The sequence below is a fragment of the Aulonocara stuartgranti genome, assembly GCF_965226115.1.
Source record: "Aulonocara stuartgranti genome assembly, chromosome: 11".
In the NCBI taxonomy this organism is placed as follows: Eukaryota; Metazoa; Chordata; class Actinopteri; order Cichliformes; family Cichlidae; genus Aulonocara; species Aulonocara stuartgranti.
The window spans coordinates 10,394,675-10,417,002 of NC_138947.1; the positions used below are offsets into that span (position 1 = coordinate 10,394,675).

The 22,328-nt window shown below is 40.2% G+C and overlaps 1 protein-coding gene across 3 annotated transcripts in view; it reads left to right on the top strand.

Moving 5' to 3' along the window:
* osbpl3b (oxysterol binding protein-like 3b) overlaps positions 1-22,328 on the top strand; it is a 37,864-nt gene that overhangs the window by 14,575 nt on the left and 961 nt on the right. The window contains exons 2-22 of one of the 3 annotated variants that reach the window (XM_082550625.1): positions 4,344-4,471; positions 6,949-7,065; positions 7,728-7,781; positions 8,090-8,203; positions 8,473-8,637; positions 8,851-8,974; positions 11,353-11,456; positions 11,692-11,784; positions 11,877-12,036; positions 12,569-12,699; positions 13,366-13,467; positions 14,533-14,670; positions 15,303-15,396; positions 15,529-15,773; positions 17,640-17,777; positions 17,921-17,984; positions 18,084-18,162; positions 18,462-18,606; positions 20,837-20,981; positions 21,085-21,211; positions 22,081-22,203. In XM_082550625.1, the coding sequence (XP_082406751.1) occupies positions 4,376-4,471; positions 6,949-7,065; positions 7,728-7,781; positions 8,090-8,203; positions 8,473-8,637; positions 8,851-8,974; positions 11,353-11,456; positions 11,692-11,784; positions 11,877-12,036; positions 12,569-12,699; positions 13,366-13,467; positions 14,533-14,670; positions 15,303-15,396; positions 15,529-15,773; positions 17,640-17,777; positions 17,921-17,984; positions 18,084-18,162; positions 18,462-18,606; positions 20,837-20,981; positions 21,085-21,211; positions 22,081-22,203 (2,558 nt within the window). In that variant the 5' untranslated portion in view covers positions 4,344-4,375. Of the gene's footprint in view, positions 1-4,321; positions 4,472-6,948; positions 7,066-7,727; positions 7,782-8,089; positions 8,204-8,472; positions 8,638-8,850; positions 8,975-11,352; positions 11,457-11,691; positions 11,785-11,876; positions 12,037-12,568; positions 12,700-13,365; positions 13,468-14,532; positions 14,671-15,302; positions 15,397-15,528; positions 15,774-17,639; positions 17,778-17,920; positions 17,985-18,083; positions 18,163-18,461; positions 18,607-20,836; positions 20,982-21,084; positions 21,212-22,080; positions 22,204-22,328 lie in introns of all 3 variants that reach the window. The other 2 variants (XM_082550624.1, XM_082550626.1) reach the window with 2 other exon arrangements.

Genomic DNA, 22,328 nt, shown 5'->3' on the forward strand with positions numbered 1-22,328 from the left:
TTGATGTGTACCTAAAAGATCATAAATAATTCAATCTTTCTGCGCAATCAGGCTGAGCATCCAAGTTTATAACTTAACAGCCATATTCTTCTCCATATTAGGATGGCATGGTGGTGCAGTAGTTAGCACAGTTGGCTTCCACAAAGGTCCCAGGTTCAGATCCAATCTGGGTGCTTCCTGTGTGCAGTTTGTATCTTCTCCCTGTGTCAGCTAGGGTTCTCTCTGGGAACTCTGGTGTCCTCCCACAGTCCTAAAACATAAATAGGGTGAGTTTAATTGGCGATTCTAAATTAGCTGTAGGTGTGAATGTGAGAATAAGCCCTGCAGCAGATGGATGACCTATCACATGACAGCTGGAATATGCTTTGGAGTGGCCACCACGCTCTGCCATCCTCCCGGTAGCCAGGTCCTGGTTCTTTTGTTTTTTTAGTGATTTCCGTTTTTTTTATTAATCAAGTGTCTACTAGAGAACAATTATGAGTTTTAATTAAAGAAGGCATATTTTAACAGTTATATTTTTGAATTAATGGAAGCGTCACACATCCCCAGAAGCTATATTTTAAGTTTTAGCTCAAACTACCTCAGAGCTCTGTATATGTCGCAACTTCACTGCTAGCAGCTTAAATTCAGTTAAGCGGTTGCTACCCACACTCCTCACAGTATGAGGGCTTTGAGGAGCAGAAAGCAACTTTCTCTCTGAGGGGTAATTTTACATGTAAGTAAAGCTAAAATGACAGCACAGCCATTGTCTCAAAGGTCTGTGTGCTGTGATTTTCTCACACAGTGAACAGGATTACGACTCTGACAGCGCAGACCAGCATCTTGGGCCTCCTTAGTGTGACTGTCTCAGTGACGGTCAGCTGCTCTGGCAAGAGAAGCTGACTGAAAAATATGGAAATGAGAACAACTTTACTGTGAACTTGGCTGTTAAAAAACAGCATATGTGAGCATGGAGAGTAAAGGAGAAGCAAACTGATGTAAACAGCTGACAAAAAGCCAGCTGAGTCTAACTTGCACTGAGCACAAAATCACAGTAACCCACAGCCCTTTCTTTTTTTTAATTGGTTTCCAATCTGCCTTAAAATTGATACTGTTTCTGATTGTTCTTCAATTTTGGCCTTACTCTAACACTGTTTTCTTCCAAGCTAATACATTTTTACCACAGTCACAGTGTAGTGTATGTCCTAATGTTATAATTTAGCAAGTGTCCTTCACTGAAAAAGGGTAACTATTGGAGCTCTAGTATCTAACACTGCTGTCATGCAGATGAAAGGCTGAGAAGTGGTTTTGTATAAGATGAAAGGCTTCCATGAAGGCAGACAGTGTTACAGACCTGTGCATAGCTGCTGTGATCTGTGGAAAGTGGATGAATAATCAGTGAAGATAAGGATAAACTGGCTAGATAAACACACAGATAAAAAGATAACATTTAATTTGTTATAAATGACGTCTGTCTATAGATTCATTTCTTTCTGTGGAGGTTTCAGTAACACCATACAGCAATAATTTAGATACAAAATTTCACAAGCTACATACTGTCCTGCTGTTGGATACATGTATTTGTCTGTCTAGCCACTTTGATCCATTGTTGTGGCTGCATTTTGGACACCTTGCTTTGTCAGTGTAAACCACAGCCTGTGGTCTGGAGACAGAGGGATGGTGCAGGCCTGCAGGTTTCAGATGACCACTCCTTTGTCTGTCCAACACACACGGCTGTAGCCATCACGCTGCACAAAGCTTGCAAATGCAGAGAAGGTAATGCAATTAACCTTGTTGCTGCCTCATACTTAGCACGGAGATGTGGGATGTCTTATTAAATCCAAGAGGCCACAACTGAAATTTGTAATTATTTATAGATGTTTTTTCTCTTGCAGTCTAACTACAACTGCATGAGGAACCAATCAGTGTGCTTTTTATATTTTTGAAACATGTTTATTTTGCATTACATATAGTTTGGAGCTAAAGCAGTTCCATAATTAATGTGTGGTTAAATTTACAGTAAACAAATCAACAACACGGCATTTAAGACGATGTCAGGATTTGGTTTTATAATATCCTAATCCCAAATACTGTGGGATTTTAGGATGTTTGGGGAAAACATGCAGATGCCACTTACTGGAAAAAGTACTGTGTAAGACATAATCAGCTGTAACACTAAAACGTCCTGCATTTCAGACGGAATCTCTCAGATGATCACTTAATACAGAAATGAACTCAAGCCAAATGGTCCTAAAAATCAGTACTGCTGTGCATCTTCAGAGAAGCTAATGACCTGCTGCTTTATGTGGAGTTTGCACAAACACTCAGTGTGCATGGGTTGTTAATCAGCCTTCCATACTATGACAAAGTGCCACTCACATTGCATTAGGAAAATGTGGCTTTATGTGTTGATGTGGTACACCAGGCACATAATGTTAATTAGACTGCGTGTTGTGTGTGGCAGTTGACTGAAGGTTGCTATTTCCTAAAAAGCCCCGACAATTTTTACACTCAGTTGAAGTGATGGTATTAAATTTCGCTGATGTTCTCACATCTGACTGCGTCTTCACATGTGACTCTTGTCTTTTCATTTCCCCATCAGCGTGAGGTTATATCATCCCCATTCAGTGTCATTTAGTCAGATAATGAAGCACAGGTTGAAATCCCACCTTAAAAAGACATGATACTGAGTATCAACAGGTAAATGCAGGTATAAATTCAGCTTGATTTGAATTTGAGCTTAACTTCAATTACAATAGTAACTTTAATTGTCATTTCAATCAGGAGCACTATTGAAAAGGAGATTAATACACTCACTGGACACTTTATTAGGTCCACTTTGCTAATACAAGGTCTAGTAAAAGATTCAACAAGGCAATGACATGTTAGCATATTGTTTTTGCTCCAGATTTGTCAACCGCAAATCCAGGTTGTCGCATATAAAAAGGTTCTCTATTGGACTGACATTTGGTGACTGTGGAGGCTATTTGAGTACAGTGAACTCATTGTCTTGTTCAAGAAATCAGTTTGAGATCATTTGATTTTTGTAAGATTTCTGGAAGTAGGCATCAAAAGATGTGGTCTGTGGTAATAAAATGCAGTAAAAATACACAGTGATACAAAGGGGCCCAAAGTGTGTTGATAAAATAGCCACTATAACATCAACCTGAACTGATACAAGGTAGGATGGATTTGTGTCTCATTTGTGTTGTTTATGACAAATTCTAATCCTATACCGTCCAAATGTCACATCATACTCAAAAGACCAGGTAACATTTGTCTAATCATCCACTGTCTAATTTTGGTGAGCCCATTCAAGATCTAGTCTCAGTTCCCTGTCCTAAGCTGACAGGAGTGGCACCTCGTGTGGTCTTCTGCTGCTGTAGCACATCTGCTTGGTTCGATGTGTTGTGCACTCAGAGATGCTCGTCTGCATATCTTGGTTGTAACAAGCGGTTATTTGAGTTGCTGCATGAAGCAATCTATCTATTCTCTGGCATCATCAAGGTATTTTCACCCAAAGAACTGCTGCTCACTGGATATTTTTTCTTTTTTACTCTATTCTCTGTAAATCCTAGAGATGGTTTTGGAGTAAAATCCCAGTGTTGACAACCATGTCATGCTCAAAGTCACTTAAATCACTTTTCTTCCTCATTCTTAATCTCAGTTTAAACAATCTACATGCCTAAATGCACCGAGTTGGTCTAATGTGATGAACACGTTAACAGATACCTAATAAAGTGGTTGGTGAGTCTATATACTTGGTGGTAGTGCTCTGTTCTGGGACCTCCTTGTCATTCTACCACCAATACACTCCACACCCCCCTCCCACCCACCATATACCACAGAGTACTGATCAATTCAGACACAGGATGAGTCAGAGGAGCTGGGTGGAGGTGGGTTGCAAATCAGCTTGTAGATGCAGAGCGGGGATAGAGATGCTAAAACAGCTAAAACAACATATACAACATGAGATTTGCCAGTATCATGGTTAGACAGTAGCCCATGCTTTCGATAAGTAAATCTTAATACGTTGCTCTACACTGTAAGTGTTCTTCAAGCAGAGGATTTGGATTTGTGTGGCTGTTAAATGCTGAAATAGTGCGATATGAATAATTTCAATCTGTGGTCTCTTCATCTGCAGTCCAAGTTAGATCCTCCAGTCCTGTCAGTCATCTTTGTTTGCTGATGCTGCGAAACTTTGAGTAGCTTTTGAAGATGGAAAAACTGATCACTCTAAATAGCCTAATGTATTTTTCAGTGGGATCTAAAAGGCTCGTAAAGTATTCAAACCATCTCCACCCCCTCTCCCCGGCCTCTTCTCCACTCCTTCTTCTCTTAGAGTAATGTTCTTTGTACACCAGCTGTAGCCTGGACCCGGCAAACCTGCAGCAAGATGAGCTCGGAGGAGCGCGGCTCAGCCATGTCACAGAAGATCTCCTCCCTGTCGCGCAGCAACAGCAGCTCTTCATCCAAACATGACAGCCGACAGGTAACACTCGCGTTATACTTACAGACGTTTTCACTGGTGTCATGTATGTGGAAGGGAGGAAGGCTGGATTTTCTTTTCCCATAATGAAGATTTAATTGAAAAAGTTGTAACTGCCAGTCCTCAGATATTTTTCTCTGCCTCCTAGAAATTATAATACTAGTATAACATCTAGCCACGTTTTGCATTATAGATGTCATGAAGCAAAAACTAAAAGCTGCCTAAAAGGAGGCGTTTTTTTATTAGGATTTACCTACCCCTTTCTCACTATAAAACCAGGGTATTTCTACAAATGTGGAAGATATTGGAGTGCTCTAAATTACTAAACTGCAACTATATCCTCCAAAGTAATTCTCAGACACACCACATAAAGAAGATGTTGGCACCATGAACAAACTGTTTTGCATTTGCCTCAAGCGTTTATCTGCAGGCTGCCGACTCATTAATTTTTCATTACCAGAAACAGCCTTTTCCTTTTGGAAATGAAAGTAATAAAGTCTTACTCTAGTACTGTCCACAGGACAAGCAGACACTTAAGGCTCACCACTCTGGGGAAGCAAAAAGTGGCAAAAAAAAAAACCCATTCTCGTTAGCAAGAAAAACTTTGAATAAGGAAATATTCTGACTGTCGTGACACTGCTATGTGGGTTCAGTTACATTCAGAGAGAGCTTGGTAACCATTTTTTCCCATTTGTTCCAAACCAAACCATCAATATTTAATTTGTAAAGTGTTTTTGTAAATGATAACACAGATCAAAATGTGGTAGAATGGACAGGATGTCTAAATGCAGCAGTCTGAACACATTCACACTTTATAATTGTGTGACGCTAAAACGACGCTGTCTTCTCGGCGCTCCTATCAGAGCCTTGTTACTCAAAGTGCCTCTTGACCTTGAGGAACAGTGTCCAGGCAGTGTGTGACAATGACGCACTGTGTGACTGTGCTGCCCTGGAGCCGTGACGAACACTGAGGGAGAGTCGAACTGTTAGCCCTCTGGCCACGCCCTTGGTCAATCCCCTTCAGATATGAGGGTTTATTTTAGATTGCCTCACCCACCAGCATTCAGCCTCTCTGACTGATACAGTGTGTTTTTATACAGTCAGGGACACACTGACACAAGAAGCAAGGATTAACCTCTCCCAAGTGCCCAAAGTCCCTCACACGGTGTAACACAGACATGATTTATACTTAAGTAGGATAATTTAAAGATAAGCCTGAGGTGTAATATGCCATCATTAGCATTATGAGTTCATATATTATGAGTTAATTTGTTAATTATTTCTAATAATTTGTTGCACATTGACAGTAGATGTGTAAACTGCCCGTCATAATGTTTTCAGCTTTTCTTATTATGTCAATTTAGCAGCACAAAATTAATGAAATGTAGTTATTCTTTTACACCTGCATCATTTTCTAATGACTATATGTTGAAAACTGTTTTTGGGTCTCATTACCAACTGAGGTCACTGCGTCATAACTACTTCACAGCCCACTACTGTTCCTCGGGGTTATTTTTGCTGGCTACATGCCCATTCCACTATTATTTATAGGCTTACTGCTAAGTAGTCATATGAGAATAATCTATAACATTGGCTCATTTGAATGATAGACCCCTTTCTGTTGATTAATCATCTTATTGTTTCAGCACTAATAGAAACTAAAAGCGAAATAGTTCACAAATGATGAATTATTCTGTGCCCACAACGGTATTACAGAAGCCTCTGTTATACTATTCATCCTGCGTTCCTGGAACTCTCACTCCTGAAACACATAACAAAGCTATCTGGATTAGTCCGTGATGAAATATCATCTTAATCTCTGTATTGCAGGGGATTTGGGCTTGACCGTTCTAATCTCATTCAGGAAATTATTATTATAGTGAAGAGTGAGATTAAACAGGTAAGCTAATTTTGTAAATTCAATTCAATTCACTTTTATTTATACAGCGCCAAATCACAGCAACAGTTGCCTCAACAAGCTTTATATAACAAGCTTTTTATTTTTGATAATACAAAGAAAACTGAGAAAAACCCCAGCAATCACATGACTCCCTATGAGTAAGCACTTTGTTGACAGTAGGAATGAAAAACTCCCTTTTAACAGGTAGAAACCTCTAGCAGAACGAGGCTAAGGGAGGGGCAACCATCTGCTATGCCCGCCCATGAGGGGAAAGAAGTCTGTATAACTTCACCCTGAACACCTTATTACATAGGGCTACATCTATAAAAAATAAAATAAAAATGCTAATCTTCCACTTATAGAGCCTCCTGCCGATTGACTGACACTGATGAAAGTGAGGCATCAAATTTAAATCACCCCAGCAGCCACAGATTATAATATGTTTTGAGTGTGATTATGGCACTTGCTGAGTGGTTGATTCGCTCAGTTCCATTTATAAATCCTCCTCTGAAACTTTCATTTGCATGGCGTGCAGATGTCTGTCGTCTCAGAGTTCTCATAAACCATTGTATTCCAACAGGACAGCTGGGAAATCGTGGAAGGCCTGCGAGGAAGCTTCAGCAGTGTCCAGGAGCCTCAGAAACAGGAGGGCTACATGATGAAAAGAAGAAAGTGGCCAATGAAGGGCTGGCACAAGGTAGCATGGAGCACCTGTGTGGTCTTCGTGTGACCCATGTGACTCATCTTTCAGAGTAGTGACAGCTTAACGTCATTTCATTGTCCTCGTTTCACACGGCACTTTTTAGGCACTTGCCTCTGCAAATCTGCTGACACGAGTCATTTGTGTTTTAAACTAATTGAATGAGCTTATGTAGTAGATAATTTGACTCACAGAGGAGTCACATGTGACCAGGGTCAGTGCCTGTTTACACTCTGTCTGAAAGCTTTTCCTGGGATAATGCCTAGATATCTTGGTGGTCCTCTCAGATGCATTAGCTGATGGCCTGTTGGTTACTAGGGTTGTATACATTTAGTATTGACTTGCAGTCGGAGCTTTTTAGGTCTCTGTGCTTTCAACAGTCTGATTCTGTTGATGTACAGTAAAAGCACCAAGAATTGCATTTACAAATTGAGTGGATGAGACATATTGCAAGTGAGTGAGAGGAAGTGTAATAAAGGAAGACAGATGTAAGACAATAGCCTGGAATTGCATACATCCCACTGCAGCAACATACATTTTAGGAGACTGACTACCATGACCTCAGCCTCATAACACTGACTTTAGATTTGCTGTCAGGGATGTTGCATATCATGTCCAGTTGTATCTCATTGGCTGATTGTCCTTCTCTCTCCCTCCAGAGATACTTTTTCCTGGACAACGGTATCCTTAAGTATGGCAAGTGCAGTGCTGATGTGAGTACAAAAGGCTGCTGGCTGAATGCTGTGTGAGCTCATCATTTACAGAAGATTAAAAAGGACACTTGATGTCTTTTTCAATGTTCTTGTCAGGCTCCTGACCGCCTGCGCCCAGAGATACAATAGGCCCTAATTCTCTCTCAATCTCCTCATTGTTGATAGCAATCAGACTGTGTATTTTACAGATCACACATAATTACGCATGGGCCGCGTCACAGCCTAAAAAGGGATTATTATTTTATGCATTGTTTGCACTGAGTTTCATCTGTTGCATTCATAACAGTGAGAGCTGTCTCATCCAACAGATTGAGAAAGGGAAGCTGCATGGTTGCATTGATGTGGGTCTCTCTGTCATGGCCATTAAGAAGAAGGCCAAGTGCATCGATCTTGATGCCGAGGAAAACATCTATCACCTGAAGGTAAACCACAAGACTAATAAAGACAAGGGAATCCTTAAATAGGCTTAAGGCTTAAAGGGGTTAAACATTTTTTCCCGAGTTTTTGCTTTTTAATTCCTGGTACAGATGCCATCATTAAAATGACTTCAGAATTACCTCATGTGATATATATGTGTGCCAGAGGGAATAACTGCTCACTCCATACCTGTGTGTGTGTTTTTCCACTGACACACCTCTTCCATCTTACTTGCCCTTGTGCTGATTTTCTGATTGCGGTATCTGCTCTACAGATTAAGTCTCAGGAGCTGTTTGATGAATGGGTATCCAAGCTGCGTCACCATCGTCTTTATCGGCAAAATGAGATTGCCATGTACCCTAACGAGAAGTCCTTGTTCTATCCCCATTATGCCTCCCCGAACTCTCCTGGCATCGCCGAGGGACCCCCTATTAGAAAGGTATAACTGCGCCACACAGCATGCTGTTGCTGAAAATGGTCGGCTCTGTTTAAAATGAAAATGAAAAACAAAGATGATTCTCGTGTGTTTTTCATCACGAGCATCATTATTCCATGTGCTGTATTTAATGAAGTGAATTCCCTTTGCTGAAAAAAATTAATGACACAGCCAAAGTGTTTTTGAACTGACCTTTGGGTCTCTTTGTTACTGCAGTGCCTGTCCATACGAAGGCAGTCCACAGTGCATCATGCCGCAGCTTTCCCTTTAAACTCCAACAGCCAAGCAAAGGTGGCTGCCTGGCTCCAGTCATCTGACGAAATGGACAAATGCTTCAAAGGTGAGAGACAAGAGCAGCCTCTCACGATTTGATTTTTTTACACTTTCTGAATTTCTGAGCAAAATTTCCACAATAAAGAACTTGCCTGGCTAAAATGGGGAGAGCTCGTAGCGCTAAGACACATTCTTTAATGTGGGGTTTTTATCTCTGTGTGGGATCATTTGCACTGTTATTAAAGTCATAAGATGCATTCTTGTACTAGTTGTTTAAAAATCTTCAATTTTCCACCTGGATGATGATCTCCAATGTGATTACGGTTTTGCTGAGGAAAATAATCAACTCAGATAAAGCCATTTAAAATGTAATCATACCTTCCTCGTATTGTGCCTTTGGCTCTTTTTTGCAGTCCTTAATCTGTGGAAATGCACTCTTCCTTGTGGTAGAGTGTATCATGCTGCTGCTGCTGCTGCTGCCGTGGTCGGTGTGTTTGGTGTGCATCAAATTTTATGTGGGTGGTACATGTTAAACTAATATCTGCACAAACGCCACAACCCAAGGTTTCCCAGCAGAGCGCTATATTGTGCTACAATGATCGATGTTATTCACTTCACTTGGTTTTATTGTTGTGGCTGATCCGTGAATATGATGCAGATAAGTAAGAGAGTTCATGCAAAGTTTCCTGCTTACAACGATGCTACCGATACCAGTCAAAGACATTAGATTGTTAGAGGGCCCAGCTTTTTCATTTATACCCATTTTCTACTTCTTGTCAGGGTCCCGGTCATGGAGGAAGCGATCTAACCAGTTCTAATATATTTATGTTATTTGGGAAATGCTTCTATAATTGTGTACGCCTGCTGTCTCATTTGCAAGTTAGATGAGGCTGGCAGAGTGGTGATCATAAAGAAACAAGCTGGTGATTACTAATGCACTGTTTGTCTCAGTTTTCATTCATTAAGATTCTGACGATGTGCTGTCAGCACTTTGTAATCAAGAAACTTTGGAAAATGGACACAACAACTCACGCGCACATTTACTAACACAGCATGGTTTCAGTTGGACTGGTGCTTATTTAGTTGTCTGTCATTTCATAATGTGTATGTTCAAATACTGTCACAATTTAAACATCTGTTTATGAGACCTCTCTATATGAAACCATGGCAAAGCCAGTCCTTTGGAGAGAAAGAAATCCACGTGGCATTGTTTTTAATGGATGGCAGCAATGATTGATGATGATTGAAGGGTCGACTTTCAGCTTTAATTCAAAGGGTCTGACAAAAGCATTTTATTAACAGATATGAGATTAAACATAATCCCATAAAATAATAGGACACGTTAACATAATTTTAAATGCAATATTTATTTTTAATACTTGACTGCAAAGCATGCAAGCAGTTTCCTCCCTTGAGATGCTCTGCCAGGCCTTTACCTCAGCCACCTCCAGCTGGTGCTTGTTTGTAAGTCTCTCTGTGTTTATGAACCGTGTTGGGCTGAGATCAGGTGACTGACTTGGTTTGCACTTTGTTGTAAACTGTCTGTATTTTCATTCATGAAAGTGTCACTTGACTTTGACAATGATTCAACTATCTCCAATGATAATATAATCATAATCTACTTTAGTCTTTCAGGGATTTGGGTGTTGCTGAGCTGGCCAGAACATTGTTAGGAATATACCAGATAGTAGATTTGGCCCCTCATAAAGTTTTTGCTATGTCTCTTATAGGTTTATCTGGGCTTATCAGCCTAAACCCCGTCATTCACTTGCATCAGCATTTCTTTGGAGCCCATATTTAAAGTTCAAAGGTACTGAACGCAATTTTAGTACTTAAAATCGACTCGAGATCTTTAATTTGTCATAGACTAAATTAGGAAAAAGCCTCACTGAGCTCAGCCTCACCTCACCCCTGAAACTGTCTGTCAGTTGTTAAATGTCTTGGACATTTGTCAGGTCATGGACAGTCCAGATTGATTATCTCTTGCCTTTGACTAACCTTCTCTTTCTGAGGCAGATGCAGTTTGAAGGTGTTTTTCTGATTCTGGTAATATGAGAAGCTTTTAGGCTCGCTCTACAGGCTGCTGTTCATGCTTGAAAAAGATGCAAAAAGCAGAAATAGATATCTTGGGAGGTGAATCGCCAAACTGAGGAGTCTATTTGAATAAAGCATATATAACATAGTGCATATGGTTCAGTAAGCACATGTGGCACCCTCTAACTTTGTCAAACTGAAATCACCAAACTTGTTGATGACAGATTAGGATATGTCAGCCCTCTCTGCTGTTTCTACAGAGACTGGTTTTTGAGTTCACTCAATAGGCCCAACTAACACGTGCCCATTTGCAGGCACTGCCCTTTTTCTCACTTTAGCCTTTTAACTGTCTTTTCTTTTTCACTTCATACCTCCTTTTATAACTATTAGTGTTTGTTCTCATCCGGACAGACTTATCAGTATGTGAGGCCTATCTCCTAGAGCTTAACCACCTGCTTCAGAGTATGGAAGTAATTCACCGGACTTATTCTGCTCCATCCATCCAAGCACTGCAGGTCAGCACTGCAGTATTTCTGGTTACTTTACATGCAGGGTAACTTTTCTGATGATACAAAACATTATTAAGTTATTTTCTGTTGACCTTAACTCACCTCTTATTAAATATAGAAGATATTTCATCTTGCATCTTGCTCTGGTAGTTGTGAAACCACTTTCCATAAAAAGCCTTCCTTTAAAGACAAAAAATCCTCACTGGCCTGACTGTCAATAATTTCACATCTGCTTTCTTAGGCGTCTACTTTTGACAGCCCCAAAAAAGAAAAGAGACTTCCAAAGAAGTGGCGCACTAAAAACTACAACAAAGATGTCAAAACAACTCTGCAGGTAGACAACATGACAGAGAAGTGTGATCATGCTTAATTTGTTTTTATATTTCATTGTGAGTATCTCCAGTTTTTCTTCCTGCTCTGCTCTAGGTACCGAGCTGCATCTCCTCTGGCTCTATCCGCCTCCATGCCTCAAACCCCAACCTATCCACTGCTGCACTGAGCAATGATAAAGCCGATCCTGAATCCCTGGACTCCCCTTTTGATGTGGCCAAGCTGCAAGAAGACTTCTGTCGTGTTGCCACCAACTGTGAGTGAAAAACTCTAGTTTCAGATAAAACTCTGTAAAGCACACATTTTTAAAATTCCTCAATCTGCTTCCGATAAATCTGCACGAAAGCTAAGACTGGTGTGGTGCTGCTACTTCTAACAAGTTGAAGTGTTAGTTGCTGTTAGTTATGTGGATGTCTTCTAGCTGATATTAGGTCAGAAGTTTGTTTTTTGTGCCACAAAACCTGTTAAATCTCTTTGTAAGGAAGTGGTTGACGCATAGAGGATGAATATAATTTTACTTCTGTCCTCTTTGGAATTTTCTATGCAGATTCTTGGTGCTTGACATGGAGTAATGAGATTCATTTGTTTTTTACATAATGGCTTTACAGTTTCAAACTTACTCCGGAGAACTGCTGTCAGTTCTGCTGCTATTTAAACTAACGAATTTATGCACACATTTAAAATTATGGAGCTAAAGATGTGTGATGGGCTTAATCATTTATAATGGCAGGGTTTTCCAAATAATGATCTTTTTGATTCCCTCTTTTTGTGTCTCTTGTTGCTGCCAGTGCATACAACCATGAAGGCGGCCCTGAGCACACTGACATCAGAGAGAGAGAGATTAAAACAATGCCTGGATCACGAAACCTGCCCCCCCACCTCTCCACAAGTTGTAAATTTGAAGAACACGCTGGCTGCGGTATGTGAAATAACACACCCCCTTGCACATTTTTTGCAAGTGGATGTTTTCAACAGAAATAGGTATTAGCTATTCTCCTTTTTTCTTCCTTTTTTAATTTTTTTTTTGCTTTTACACTTCTCTCGTATGTCGTGTCCTCCCACACCATTTGTCAAGCATGACACATTTACGAGTATTTTAGAGGGATTACTAGCTGCCGGTATGATGTCAGCCCCCCTAAATGAGACCGCATTCAACAGTCATGTTTCCTGTGGCTGCTGCCTCCCACCAGAGGCTTGTTTTTCTGTTTTCTGTCTTTGGTTGTACATGTTCATTGTCATGTAGTCAGCGAAGAAATGTGTTGGCGTCGAGACCGCGCAAATTCTAATGCGGCACAAGTATTTCTTTACACATTCAGATTTGTGTGGTCTCTGCTATAGTCTGCTGGATTTTAGCTTTTAGCTTTTCTTATTGGTTTCTCTGGTTTGCTTACTCTGTTCCACTTGAGATAATAACAGGTGAAAGCATGCCTCTCCAGTACGTAAATGAGTAAATGTGATGTTTACTGATTTTCTTGAGATTACACAACTCCAAATCAGCCGGGTTTTGATTTATGCTGAGGATTTCAAGCATTTCAAGGCTCGGGTGTTTGCAGTAAACAGTGTTTAAACTGGTTATTTTTTCCAGGCTTTAGCCCAGAACTCAGAGCTGAGAGAACGCCTGTGCAAGATTCATGCTGAGTCCCAGATCATAGAGCCCACACTAATAACGCTCACTGCCCCTGTGCAGGTGGGTGCAGGAATGCAGTGACTCGATTCCCCCACCTTCATGACGATTATTCTTATATATCTGTCTTTATTTTTATCCCCCGCAAGCTTGAATGTGCCACAGAATGAATGAGCTGTCCTTTTCCTCTCATCTAGAATCAACAAATGTCACTCTCCTCTCACCCCCTCATCCAGCTCAGTCAATATGAGAAAAATTAACAAAACTTTCTTTTGGGGAACACTGCCTCTTCCTCTCAGCCTCGTCGTTGCGTAACCAAATGTCTCACCATGACACGGTTCAGAGGAAGGCTTCTAGCTCCATATAATCGTCTTCTAAAGGAAACTCTTTGCTCGTTTAATCGGATTTGCTGATCACACAAAGCGAGCCGATCTGCTTAATTGTGTCCCTGGAAACACGCAGAGCAAAACTAATACGCCTCCTCTGAGAACATCTCCATGTTAATTAATCAGCTTCACCAATAACAAAGGGTAGATTGGGACGCTCAAGTCCATGTGTGGAAAGCTATCTCATATTGGCAATCAACTGCATGCTTGTCAGTTATTTTCTGAGATGTGTGCAGGGCAGGCATGCAGCCTCACTTCTCACTGTAATTATTCTTGCTTTATTTAATACAGTAGTATATTGTCAGGCAGTCTCTATTTAGGAATAAATTGTCTTATGAAATTTTGATTCTGAAGAGTTCATGTTTTCAGCAGTTCATCATTTGGCTTATTTGACTGATAACAGTATGATTGAATGCAGACACACCCATGTTGAGACACTATGCACACGACTGCATGATGTCACTCAGCTGTTTGTTAATGTTTATAAACCTACATTTGTTAAATCAGTGAAGAAATTAAAAAAGTGTATGACGGGTGTGATGTCAGCCAATATATTTACGTATGTATTATAAATGACTGTCTTTCAATATATTGCAGATTAAATTTGTGGGTGTTGTGATTGTCATACTTTGCATGTTGTGATTGTGTTGTATTCTCAATGACACTGTGATTGCCACCCCGGGAATGATGGCGGGGCCCCTTCCTGTGTTCTTATTGTAGCTGTGGACATTGTTTCTCTTAGAAACAGGAATCAGTAGATGAAGCCCATCCCCTCGTACACCAAGTATCCAATGAGAGCAGAGCTTCAATCGCGGAGTCTTTGTCCGAGTTCTTTGACGCACAGGAGGTTCTGTTATCTGCTAGCTCTTCTGAAAATGAGGTAAGTGTGGAGACTAAACTCTTCATTGTCAGTAGTTGTGATGTTGGGTCTTTTTGCTTGTAGCAAACTGATGTTTAGAGCTACATAATAGAATTATCATTGCTGTTGATGTTTGGAGTAATTTGTCTTGTTTACACAAGCACAACCAGAACAAAACCTCCACCAGTGGCTCTTACTTTATTTATTGCCTGTCACCCAGGATTTCTTCACTTTTGTCTCTGTGTCTGATAACTGGCCTAAATTTTGTAAGCACACTGGACAATTCATGGTATTTTATTACAAAAGAGGGGGAAATGCCATTTAACTTAACGTCCTGTCTTAAATCCATTTTTTTATGATATGTGTCATAAAACAAATCTGCCCTATGTTAGTTCAGCCTCCTCTTCCTTCAGTGCTCATGTGGCATGCTTGATGAGGTAGCACCTGGAGCGGAAGCAATATGAAAATGAAAGTTAATTACTTTCATCTAAAAATACAGCGAGCCGAGGTGCAGCTCTGCCACCATGTCCTAAGAGAACCTTCATCTCCACCACTTTAGATCTTCTGCAGATGTGACAAGATGTTAAAAGAGACTCGTTCATTCGCTTTTTGTCAGTGATATTAAAACAACTTGAATGTTTTGTTTTTTTTAGGTATCAGAGGATGACTCGTATATCAGTGACATTAGTGACAACATTTCCATGGACAACTTCAGTAATGAGACCGAAAGTGAAAGACCAAACTCGGGTAAAGTCATTACAGTACTAGCCTTGGGACACTTTTATGCATTTATATACAAATGATATTATGGTACACTGGGTTGTCGGTATGTATTATCAAGGTGTCCCTAACCTCAGCTCTTATACCGACTCTTTTCAGGCTCTGTGGAAGAAGGCACTGTTCTTTATCGTCGTAGATCCTGTCTGCCCACACCCAGCCCAAGCAACACCTCCATCAGCTTGTGGAACATCCTTAGGAACAACATAGGCAAAGACCTTTCCAAGGTTGCAATGCCTGTGCAACTTAATGAACCCCTCAACACCCTGCAGAGACTGTGTGAGGAGCTGGAGTACAGCGAGCTGCTAGACAGGGCCGCCAACACACAGGACCCTTTTGAACGTATGGTGAGAATGCAGTTTCGCTCTTTGAGTGTGTGGGCTGGGCCTTTTTTGTTCAGCTTACTTGTTTGCTTTGATGATTCCTCTGAGAAGAAGAGCCGCTGTTGGTAAAACTAGCGTGACAAGTAAGAGATGCCGTATATAGCCAAGTAAACTAGCGCTAACGCACAATTGTTGCTGATTGGCTTTCAGGGACTGCGGTGCACTGCCTTTACGTGAGAGAGTCTGATCTACCTTTAAGATTTTTAGCAGAAAGACGCCATGATGAGCTTTGCACTGACTAACTTTGTTGTTTTTTGAGATATACCCTGTGGAATAAGACAAATAAGACATATACACAACATACAGTAAATACGTTCAGCAGTCACTTTATTAGGTATACCCTGCTAGTACCAGGTTCGACCCCCTTTTGCCTTTAGAACTGCCTTAATTCTTCATGGCATTGACTCGACAAAATGCTGGAAACATTCTTCAGAGATGAGGGTCAATATTGATATGATGCCATTACACATGCTGAAGATTTGTGATTTATCCACCACATCCCAAAGGTGTTCTATTGCATTGAGCTCGGATGACTGGGGAGGTCATTTGAGTTAAGTGAACTCACTTTCATGTTCAAGAAGCTGGTTTGACATGATCTGACCTTTGGGACATGGCACATTAATCTACTGGAATGAGCCATGAGAGGATGAGTAAACTGTAGTTATAAATTATGAATATAGCCAGCAACAACACTCAGGAAGGCTGAAGCAATGCTCAGTTAGTCTTATGGAACCCAAAGTGCGCTAAGAAAATATCCAGTACACCATTTCATTCTGGACCCATGTGATTTACGTCGAACCAGGCAACATCTTTCCGATCGTCTATTGTTCGATTTTGCTGAGCCTCCGTTTCCTGTTCTTAGCTGACAGGTATGACACATGGTGCGGTCTTCTTCTCCTGTAGCCCATCTGCTTCAAGGTTTAATGATGTGTTGTGCACTCGTAGATGCGTGTCTGCATACCTTGGTTGTAAGAAGTGGTTATTTCAGTTACTGTTGCCTTCCTATCAGCATGAAGCAGTATATATATTCTCCTCTGACCTCTGGCATTATCAGTTCTTTGCAAACCCCAGTAAATGTGTTTGTAGGCAAATCTCAATCGGCACTTTGCAAAGTAATCAGATCTGTCATCAACAACCTTCAAAACTCACCTAAATCCCCTTAATTCCTCATTCTGATGATCACTTTGAACTTCATTAGGTCATCTTATTCAGTCACTGAGTTGCTGCCATGTGATTGACTGGTTAGATATTTGTATTAACGAGCAGTTGACTGGGTGTGCCAAACAAAGTGGCTGGCCAATGTAAGTGTAAAAAGGAAAAGCAGCTGATGTTAGACTTGGTGCAGTACAAATACTGACAGTTTATTAATCCTATGAGGGGCAATTTGTTTGGACTAACGAGTTATAAAACAACACATGAAGACAATTAAATGAATGAAAAAAATTGTGCTGAATTTAAAAAAAAGGCCATAAATAAAATCCATAAACAAGCTCAATAAATACCAATATAAAAGTTCAAATAAGACCTTGACAAACAATGTTTAGACCTACAGAGGATCACATAGTGAAATTGCAAACGGGCCGAAAGCTCCAGGCTGTGGCCTCTCATTATGAGGTAGAGAAGCTATCAGTGCTCTGTCGGTTTACTGAAACTACTGGAGGACTATTCAGACACTTACTCTGCTCATTAGGCTAAGAAGAAGAACACACATATAAGATTAAATGAAATGGATGATAGAGCTCAGTTCAGTGTTCACTCAGTCACTCATCCTGTAATAAAAATTAAAGTGGTACTTGCTGCTCAGGTTTATGCTTTTATCCTTTTTTGTAGATATACATCGCTACATTTGTTGTGTCCGGTTATGCATCCAGCTACTACAGAACTGGGGGAAAGCCTTTCAACCCTGTTCTTGGAGAAACATATGAATGTGACCGACCAGATAAAGGCTTACGATTTGTTGCAGAGCAGGTATGAATGATTCTTGATTTGTTATCTGACTGGATTCATATGAATATTTACATTTTTATGTTTTATTGTATAGCACTGTTCAAAAAAGTCAACTCAGAGCTCTTTGTGTGATTAACAAAGCATTTTAATCCCCTTTACATCAGGTCAGCCATCACCCACCAATCTCAGCTTGCCATGCAGAGTCTAAAAACTTTGTGTTTTGGCAAGGTACTGGAATATTGATTTTGATCCATTCTCAGTGATCTTAAATACTAGAATAGCACCTATTGTCTGGAATTAATGTTCATTTGTTCAATGTTTTTGCAGACGTGAGGTGTAAAAACAAGTTTTGGGGAAAGTCAATGGAGATTGTTCCTGTGGGGACCACTCATGTAACTCTGCCAGGGTGAGTCTCTTCTGCCTCATTTACATTGGCGCTGCACAGACCCCTGCCTGGGCATTGTGCAGACGTTTAGAGAAAATCACGCAGCGGGGGTGTAGCACGATTCACAGTATTTTTCCTCTCCTGTTCTTTTTCCATTCAGATCAATAACAATTCCCCATTCTTCGTCTGTGGTGGAAAAAATGTTTTCATATTTTATTTTTGTGTCAGAACCACATACAGATACAGATAAATCATTTATATTATAACTCTAATATGTAACAGTGTCCATATTTTTTTTTTTTTCTTCTTGAAAACGACAGATTTGGAGACCATTACGAGTGGAACAAAGTGACCTCTTGCATCCACAACATTCTCAGTGGGCAGCGCTGGATCGAGCACTATGGGGAGATCACCATCAGAAACTCCAGCAGTGATATTTGTCAGTGCAAGATCACTTTTATTAAGGTAAGGTAAACATATGCAAGGCATCATCCAGCCTGATGGCCTCTATAACAAACTCTGACAACATTTATAATGCAAAATCTTCAGGAACAAGACCTTATTTGCAAGTTTTAGTGACTCTTTTATTATTATGTCATTTATCACAGTCTCATTTCAAACCTCTTTCATCTACTGTCAGACTTTAAATCAAATAAAAACTTTTTAAAGATGCTTAATTTAAATCATCCATTTGTATTTATGCACTACTTGTACCATACACCATAGAAATCTTTAGGTTGTTACACAATAAACATAAAATATGCCTGTTGTACTAAACAGAAAAACAGTGAACACATGAATTAATATTTAAGTAACATTTACATAAATATGACATGAATAAACTGAACATGCTAATATTTTCATTAGGAGTGACCAGAAAGGACAAGATTAGAAATGTATCAGAGGAACAACTCAAGTTGAATGAATTGGAGATAAGTGAGATGGTTTGGACAAGCGCAGAGGAGAGATGGTGAATGTATTGGTCGAAGGATGTTAAATATGGAACTCCCAGGCAGGAGGAAAAGAGGAAGACCACAGAGAAGATTTATGGATGTAGTGAAGGGTTGGTTTGTCAGACGAGGAGGCTAGGGATCGAGGGAGATGGAGGGAGATGAGTCGCTGTGGCTCCCTAAACGGAGCAGCTAAAAAAAGATTACATGAATAAACTTACCACATAGCTACATTTATAAACGACATCTAAAACACAAAGGCAGATTAAATTGTATTTGCTGTGATTGCATTGTCGCATCACCAGATGCATTATTCATTAATGGCATACATTTCTGAAAACCCCAAAGTAATCTGTAACAATTAGAGTGAAGTAGAGAACTGCACTGAAGATTACTTTGCAGGACCACGAAAAGTAAATTATTTCTGAAATAGAAAATAGGATTTCTTTGTTTTTTTTCTCCAAACAATTTGGTTTTGGAAGCATGTTGGATGAATATACTGTAGTCACAAATCAGTTTGTGAAAGGTGCACTACTGTGAGGCGACAGTTTTGTTTCATATTCATACCAGAGTGCTTTTCTGTAAAAGCAATCAGCCATAATGATGGCTACCACATTAACATGTCCCTCTATGAATCTCAGGGGCTTGTAGACTGATCAGCAACAACATTAAAACCAGCTGCCTGTCCATGTTGAACTGTCAGAGCTTTTGGGGCTTTTAGCTGGGGTCTCTATGTATCCCACATTTGACTGATCAAACTGACATCTTGGAAATGTGGAAATGCTTGACATGGATAAGATCAGATTTGCTTTACTTATCTGAAATGTTTAGAAATAACTATGTGACGGCAAAAATAACTCAATAACTGAAAAGCTCAATAGAGTAAATATATCACAAGCATGGAAAGGTAAGAAACGTAACTAAAGAAGGAGGGCGCTTAATAAAAAATTGATGAACTCAATCAAAATCTACATATAATAAAAGATAAGGATCTTAATTTATAAAAATCTATTAGATAAATGCAGGTATGAGGTATGAGGTGTACAAAATGTTCTGCATTTGTCCTCGCGACAGCAGAGGTGAAACAGATATTAGAGAAAGTGGTCCACTGCCTGCCCAGTAAGTGGTGCAGATGGGGTCCAGGTTATCCATTACTTATCTACCATAGCCACAGTCATTTATATAACCTCTGCGTTACCTGATGGAGGAATCTACAAAGTGTGTTTATCCAAACTGTTGTTCTTGCATCTATACAGATGGTGTTTTTCACCTGCATGCCAACAAAACCCAACAAACAAATGATCTTTTTTTCTCTTTTCTTTAACTATGGAGTCATTTGCCAAGAGGAGAAGGTTCATTGCTTTAGTTTGCGTCACTCGAAAGACCTCGCGAAGCTGTGCAGTATAAGTCAAGACATGCCAGAACACATTATGCATCCTCATCTCTCATTAACCCTCTCAGGCTCAAATTAAGATTTTTTTTGCTAATGCACAACTAAGTCCTGCAGTGGTACTTCTGAGTAAAAAAATATGTATGTGGGGTAATCAGGTTGTTAGTTTTTAACTGTTGCAAATCGGCAACGCCTGCCTCGAGAGGGTTAAACACACCGGCCCAGCAACACAAACACACTGGGGATCAAATGGTTGACGCAAGAGCAACATCTGCTGACTGCAAGAGACACTGTCGTGGGCTATGTGCATTCTTTCATACTCACCCACTATAACACGCTGCTTTTTTTCTAACAGGCCAAATACTGGAATTCGAGTGTAAATGAGATAGAGGGGACTATCACAAATAATAAAGGAAAGGTTATCCACCGACTCTTTGGAAAGTGGCACGAAGCGGTTTTCTGTGGAGACCCGCCTTCAGCTACATGCATCTGGAGAGCAAGTATGAAAGTCTCTCAAAATTAAGTAGAAAAAAAAACCTCTTCAATAATGCGTCTCCCTGTTATAGCTTCTCATGCTGTTGATGTCACTTGTGTACAATATAGATGCAATGCCAGTAGACCATGAGCAGTACTATGGCTTCACGAAGTTTGCAATTGAGCTGAACGAGTTGGACCCATCCCTGAAACTGCTGCTACCACCTACAGACACGAGACTACGAGTGGACCAAAGGTAAGAGGAAAAAAGTGAAAAACATTTAAAAACCCATTAGTATATTTCCATGCACTTACGCAGCCTGGTGATCGTCAGCTTAATTTTAATAAATGTCAGTGAGAAACATACAGGGGGAAATGGTTAAAAACTAATTTAGATATAACATCTAATTTTCCTGCCAGAGGACTGTCAGACATAGCTGAATTAAAAACCAAAGCATTGCCAGTGAGTATCTAAGCACCACACCATCATTGATCTCAGTCACGTCCTGAAAAATGCACCTTGTGATCAAAAAAGTACAAAAATAGGCACTCGCGTTAAGAATAGTACGCAACTGCACGCCCTTTCAGGCTATCACAATCAAACTAATTTTAGCTCATCTTTTAAGTTTTTTAAGTCTGCAAACTAAATGCTGCTGCCCCGAGGTGCTGGAGAAAAAACGAAGCTCTCAGTACTTTGCCATCAAAGTATGAAGCTGCACTGCTTCCAGCTCTGCAAATAAGTGGTTATGTATTCTCCTTTTTAGCCCAAGCTCCACCGTCTTACAACGATCCAGAGGTAAAGTAAAATCAGCAGCCAATTTATATTTATATTATACCAGTTCTCTTAACTGTAGGCTTATTTACTTTTTTTGTTCAATATTTTGTCATAAATAATAGGAAAATGTATAGATTTCTATAAATTAAAGTGGAACAAGCTCACCGCCTTTACGCATACAGACTGTTTATGCCCACGTTGGAAATAATCCTGTGACAGGGCCATTCAAAAACAGGAAAACCCCTAAAATTCACTCAAAATGAGAAGGCGCGAGTGAAGATTATGCTTGGATGTGGAAGATTAATGTTTTAAACATCTGCATAATGAATGCGTCTGGGTCTCAACGGCAGACTGCTGGAGGAGGGGAAGTTGGAGGCTGCAGAGGAGCATAAGCAGAGGATTGAACAGCTGCAGAGAGACAGACGGAGAGTCCTGGATGAGAACAATGCAACACATCAGCCTAAATTTTTCAGGTACCCTGAGTATCTTAGCTTAAAACTTTCTCACCTAGAAAGTCACTTATGGAAAAGTGACCACATCTCCGCTCCTAATGGTGAAACACAACTTGTAAATCTGTCGTTGACAGTGTTAATTGCAG